At 46.7% G+C, this 5903-nt stretch overlaps 1 protein-coding gene across 1 annotated transcript in view; it reads right to left on the reverse strand.

Annotated features, from left to right (window-relative positions):
* Positions 1–5903, reverse strand: part of LOC106810663 (MKL/myocardin-like protein 1) — an 18814-nt gene that overhangs the window by 2148 nt on the left and 10763 nt on the right. The window contains exons 2-7 of the mRNA XM_014814096.1: positions 3205–3400; positions 2874–3051; positions 2551–2616; positions 2100–2231; positions 1391–1555; positions 194–348 (exon numbers count right to left, since the gene is read on the reverse strand). Of these exons, the coding sequence (XP_014669582.1) occupies positions 194–348; positions 1391–1555; positions 2100–2231; positions 2551–2616; positions 2874–3015 (660 nt within the window). The 5' untranslated portion in view covers positions 3016–3051; positions 3205–3400. The remainder of the gene's footprint in view (positions 1–193; positions 349–1390; positions 1556–2099; positions 2232–2550; positions 2617–2873; positions 3052–3204; positions 3401–5903) is intronic.

Below are 5903 nucleotides of genomic sequence, written 5' to 3' on the forward strand. Positions count from 1 at the left end.
CCGTGCGAAAACACTGTCGTGAGAAAACACGACCATGAGAAAACACGACCGTGGTGAAAACACGACCGTGGTGAAAACACTGTCGTGCGAAAACACGACCATGGTGAAAACACGACCATAAGAAAACACGACCGTGTGAGAACAGTTGATGAGTGTGAGAAGTGATAAACGTGACTGGGTGAGGAGCACGCACCTGTGGCGGTGATGGAATGACTATGTGGACTTGCTCGGTCATATCGACGGGCGAAGGGGCGCCGTCGCTCCCGCTCATCGAATCCTCGTCAAACGAGAAGTGGAAGATGTCCTTCTCCTTGCCGTCGGCCGTGCGGTGGTACGAGAGGGTGCCATCTGTGAGCGGAGGAGAGAAGCATATGACGTGACTACTAAGGCCAAAATTAAAAAAAATATTTGTTTGCCCTCACCCGACCCAGGCTGAAAAGTTTGGGTAGGTAAGCTTTTTTTTTACAAATTCAGCATGATGTCTACATGCTCGGTTGTGCTTGTGTGGAGATACCTTTTATGTTGAATGTTTGTTTGCTTGGTACATATAATGTGATTGCCTACAGATTTAGATAATGTACAGTGATACAATTTGTAAAAAAAAAAGAATGGGAAAGATCAATAAAAATTTCGGACCCTTTTTGGCAGGTCGGTCGGGTGATGGCAAACAAACAATATTTTTATCATGGCCTAATCTATTATCTGAAATTCTGAAAACCGAAAATTTCCCGAAAACTGAGTTTTTTCGTGGAGGTCGTCGGCACACCAAAGCTCACGTTTGGCTGCACAAGGTTAACTGCAGAAATATTAATGTGTTTGGCATTACTCATACATATTGTACAATACTGGTACAGTACTTGGCCTTTCAAAAATTGGGTTTTAGTACTGGCTAGTTGCAGGATATACGGCATGTATATCTGTACTGTACTACCATACACTTACCTTCTATTGCAGACATGAGGTTATTGTCTCACCTTCTCTTACAGACGTATTGCTATACACTTACCTTCTATTGCAGACATGAGGTTATTGTCTCACCTTCTCTCAATGATGTTTCGCTATACACTTACCTTCTATTGCAGACATGAGGTTATTGGCTCACCTTCTCTCAATGATGTTTCGCTATACACTTACCTTCTATTGCAGACATGAGGTTATTGTCTCACCTTCTCTCAATGATGTTTCGCTATACACTTACCTTCTATTGCAGACATGAGGTTATTGTCTCACCTTCTCTCAATGATGTTTCGCTATACACTTACCTTCTATTGCAGACATGAGGTCATTGTCTCACCTTCTCTCACAGACGTATTGCTATACACGTACCTTCTATTGCAGACATGAGGTTATTGTCTCACCTTCTCTCACAGACGTATTGCTATACACGTACCTTCTATTGCAGACATAAGGTTGTCATCTTCAGGCTCTAGTATGTGGGCATCGACCAGCTCCAGCGGGCCGGGACGCCGTGCAATCTTGTCATTCAGATGGTCGGCTAGCTTCGCTCGCTTCAGCTGTCGCTGCTTGTCCTGCAACGCTGGGTCGACGTTCGTGTCTACAAGGCAACACAGGGGCGTTAGATCAACGACACGGCTTTAATGCCAGCGACAATAGATTTACGGTAATCGACAACAGCCTTAGCGTAGACTAAACCAATTCTAATACAATTGACAGGGTTGTAAATACTGCAATCTACAGGAATGTTAATACAATCTATACCAATTTCCATTTCATCTACAGCAGTTTTAACTCAATCATCAGCACTGTTAATTAATCTGCAGCGTTATTGCATGATATTCAGTTTTAATGTCACGTGCACCAATTTTACCTAAACCTGCACCAGTTAAAATCAACCTGCTGCCATGTACAGTATTTTTAACTCATTCAACAACAGTTTTATCGTGACAGGCCCCCCATGTTGGCAACCCCCCTCCCACATCGTCGACCCCTACCCCTCCCACATTGGTGACCCCCACCACCTTCCACATTGTTGGCCCCCGCCCCCTCCCAAGCTGGCAATCCCCGCCCCCATCCACGTTGGCAACCCCCACCCCCTCCCAAGCTGGCGACCCCTCCCCTCCCACGTTGTGGCGACGTACCCTCGAGTATGTGGTGCTGCACAAGTTCTTGTCGATCGGGGCGGCGTTGTATCTTGTGCTTCAGCGTGTCGGCCATGCGCGCGCGCTCCAGCTGTCTGCGCTGCTCGTGAAACGCTGCCGGCGACTTCAGCGCTGCGAGCAAAACAAGTGAACGTTAGCAGGTGCTGTCCGAAACAAGTAAACGTTAGCAGGTGCTGTCCGAAACAAGTGAACGTTAGCAGGTGCTGTCCGAAACAAGCAAACATTAGATGATGCTTTTGGGACATTAGCCGATGCTTGAGAGAATTACCAGATATGGCATGACAACAGAGTCACTGCACACAGAACAAAATTGGTAACAAATCTACTAAAATGTTTTCACAGGAAAGGTTAAATGAGATGAGAGCATATAATTTGAATAATTAGGACAGAATGATTACTAGAGAAGAGAGTAAAAAATCCCTGCACTTACGAGGTATTATTCCCTGATCAACAAGTTCTGTAATCGTCCTTCTTAGCATCAACTTCTTCTTTAACGCTGTTGCAAAGCAGAAGCATGTTGATGGTTAGTAATTTTAACTTAAAACTGTCTCATTATTGTCGTCATTTAATCATTCATTACCTTCATTGCTTCTGCGCTTTCTGCTGGGTTAAGCAGCATGATTTAACAATACAGTAAGGCGCTGCATGTCAAAATACCAGCTGTTTTGGCATTACATTACAAAATTTACATTTACATTTACATGACATTTACATTACATTTACATTTACATTTACATTACAAAAGCCACTCACATTCCTTGTTCCGACCCATCGTCTCCTGCAACGATGTCTCCTCTACAAACACGTCAGGGATGCGCATCTGCAGTGGCGCCCCCTTGCAGTGCTGGTCGGCGTCGGACGGCCCCGCCATCACCGGCGCCTCATCGTCCGCCATCGTTGTTCAATTTCAAATCTACCTTCGGCGATGAATCTGTGAGGTGTAACGCACGACAGCCGGTCAACGACTTTTCACCCATATTAATCTATGAAATAATTATAGTTATTTTTTGCGAAAAAACACGTGCTAGTCAGATAGCGAGGAAAGCAACCCAAAAGTTAACGCGCAGCCTGCAAGCCCTCTCACCTACAGCAGCACTACGTTGCTGCCTCTCATTCATGCCAGGCTTGATGCGCACTAGCACGAGCGATGGTGGTCAACTACCACGCTAACGACTCGCTATTTGTGCGTGTGCGGGTGCGGTGTTCGTGTTCTACAGCACAGTCACACATGCGCTGATGTCATCATTGCCGCAGTGCTTACACTGACACGGGAAATGCACCTGCAAAAAAAAAACACGCGGCAAACTTTACAAGTGTAAAATGTAAATTCTCTACGCACATCAAGTCTACAAACATAATACTGATAGCACAGATGGTTATAACATTAACATTAAAGGGTACACACTAGGCGATTTTATCGGGCGACTCAGTCGGGCGACCCAATCGCCTGTGAAAATCGCCTAATGTGTCCAGTCAGTCGCCGCCGATTTAGTCGCCCGATTTAGTCGCCCGATTCAATCGGATCGATCAAAACGTTTTGATATTATGGGGCGATTATTTCAGTCGCGCGACTCAATCGCCTAGTGTGTCCGGGTCGGCGATTTAGTCGCCCGATTGTACAATTCATCAGCCAATCAGTTGTTCAATGATACTGACGTAATTAGACAAAATACGTGCGCGGTAGGTGGCGGTAGGAACTCGCCGTCAAAAATCGCGTAATGTGTTTACTTGACTCGCGCGATAGAATCGCATTAAAATCGCCTAGTGTGTCCGGCCCTTAAGTACAACTAGATAACACTGATATACATCAACTAAACAAACATAAAACTGATAACACGGGGTAATAAATCTAGAAAGGGCAGTTGTCGCCAACTACATGTATCCCCCATGATCTAGTATGAATGAAATATCTCTGCAAGGACGTAGAAGGTAGGTAAAGTTAAATAAGTCACAAAGACAAAGGTTTGTTACACAACTCATCTGCCTGAGATGTGCAAGTACGTTAAAATTGGTTGCCTTAGGGGTTTCGGTACGCGACACACCTTCTCCCCAAGATGTGTAAGTATACCAAGTTTGGTCGCGCTAGGTAAATTAGGGGCCGAGTTATAGAGCGAAAGGGAAATATGATCAAAGTCATTGTCAAGGTCAAATAAAGGTCGCAGTGACCTGGTTTTGGTACGCGACACACCTTCTCCCCAAGATGTGTAAGTATACCAAGTTTGGTAGCGCTAGGTCAATTAGGGGACGAGTTATTGAGCGGAAGGGAAATATGATCAAGGTCAAGGTAAAGGTCAAATAAAGGTCGTAGTGACCTGGTTTTTGTACGCTGCGCACCTTCTCCCCAAGATGTGTAATGCTAGCCGCACACTATACGATTTTGCACTGTGCACAGCACTGTGCCCCCGCACACTATACGCCCCGCTCCCGATCGATCGGGAGGCCCCCGCACAATGTCCGACTCAAAGTTGGTGCAAACCTTGGCACTCTCGTGGCGTTCCAAGCGGATTTAGCGTGTACTAAGGGTCGAGAGTGTTTTCCCGCCATTTTTACTGAATGCGGTTCTCATGGCGCTGCTCTGTGATTGGTAAATTTTCTTCAGCGCTCGGCGGCGGGTCGGATGGCCACGCACACTATCCGAGTCGCGTCGTAAGCCCTCACACACTATACGACTCGCTCCTCTCCCGATTCAAAATTCGAATCGGGCCAAAATGACCTCCTGAGCCAAACTTAAGCCTCACGATAGCGCCGCGCGAAAATCGTATAGTGTGCGGCTAGCATAAGTATACCAAGTTTGGTAGCGCTAGGTCAATTAGGGGCCGAGTTATAGTCTAGAGCAGAAGGAAAATATGATCAAGGTCAAAGTAAAGGTCAAATAAAGGTCGTAGTGACCTGGTTTTGGTACGCTGCGCACCTTCTCCCCAAGATGTGTAAGTAGACTATGTTTGGTCACGCTAGGTCAATTAGGGTTCAAGTTATGGAGCGGAAGGGAAAGTGTCTGCGGCGGCGGCGGCTGGACAGAATAGAACCATAGGACAAAATGAAACCATTGTGTCCCCGCCGACTTCGTCGCAAGGGATACAATTACTAAAACCTGGCGGTGGTGGATTGAATAGATAAAACTAATGCTAACCTTAAAAAAACAAGAGCCGCAGAGCGTCTGGGCTCATCTGAGGTCTGTTGCTACGGTTATAAACGTAACATTTAAAGCTAAAGTCACACCAAGCTCCCGGACCGGGCCGGAAGCTGCCGGACTGATCCGGGGAGAGATCCTGGTTGGGTACTGGATGGTCCTGGACGGTCCGGCCCGGTCCGGGGTGGTCCTTGATGGTCCTTGATGGTCCTGCGCATTCCGGGATATCGCCCCGGAAGTTTTACACTGTTTAAAATTTCCGGGGTGATCCGGGACGGTCCGGGAAGTTTTCCCCATCCGGGGTGGTCCTGGACGGTCCGTGGCGCGTCCGTGGTAGGTCCGTGGCGCGTCCGTGGTAGGTCCGGGACAGTCCGTAGTGGCACCGTGTTGAACCGGGCCCACACCGTGCTATCGTAATAGTTCAGCATATTTATATTCATGATGTTTTATGTGCTTGACGTCACAATTGAAGAATAGCACGTGATGTTTAGATGATAATGTTTATATATAAAGAACTAACAGCTGATTTGGGAACATGACTAGGGCTTGTTTTTAGCTCACCTTGACATCGTCAAGATGAGCTATTCAGTATTGCCATAGGGTGCCGTACGTCCGTCTGTCCGTCCGTCCGTCCATCAACATTTGGCTATGGG

This window comes from Priapulus caudatus, unplaced genomic scaffold (assembly GCF_000485595.1).
Source record: "Priapulus caudatus unplaced genomic scaffold, Priapulus_caudatus-5.0.1 Scaffold461, whole genome shotgun sequence".
Lineage (NCBI taxonomy): Eukaryota > Metazoa > Priapulida > Priapulimorpha > Priapulimorphida > Priapulidae > Priapulus > Priapulus caudatus.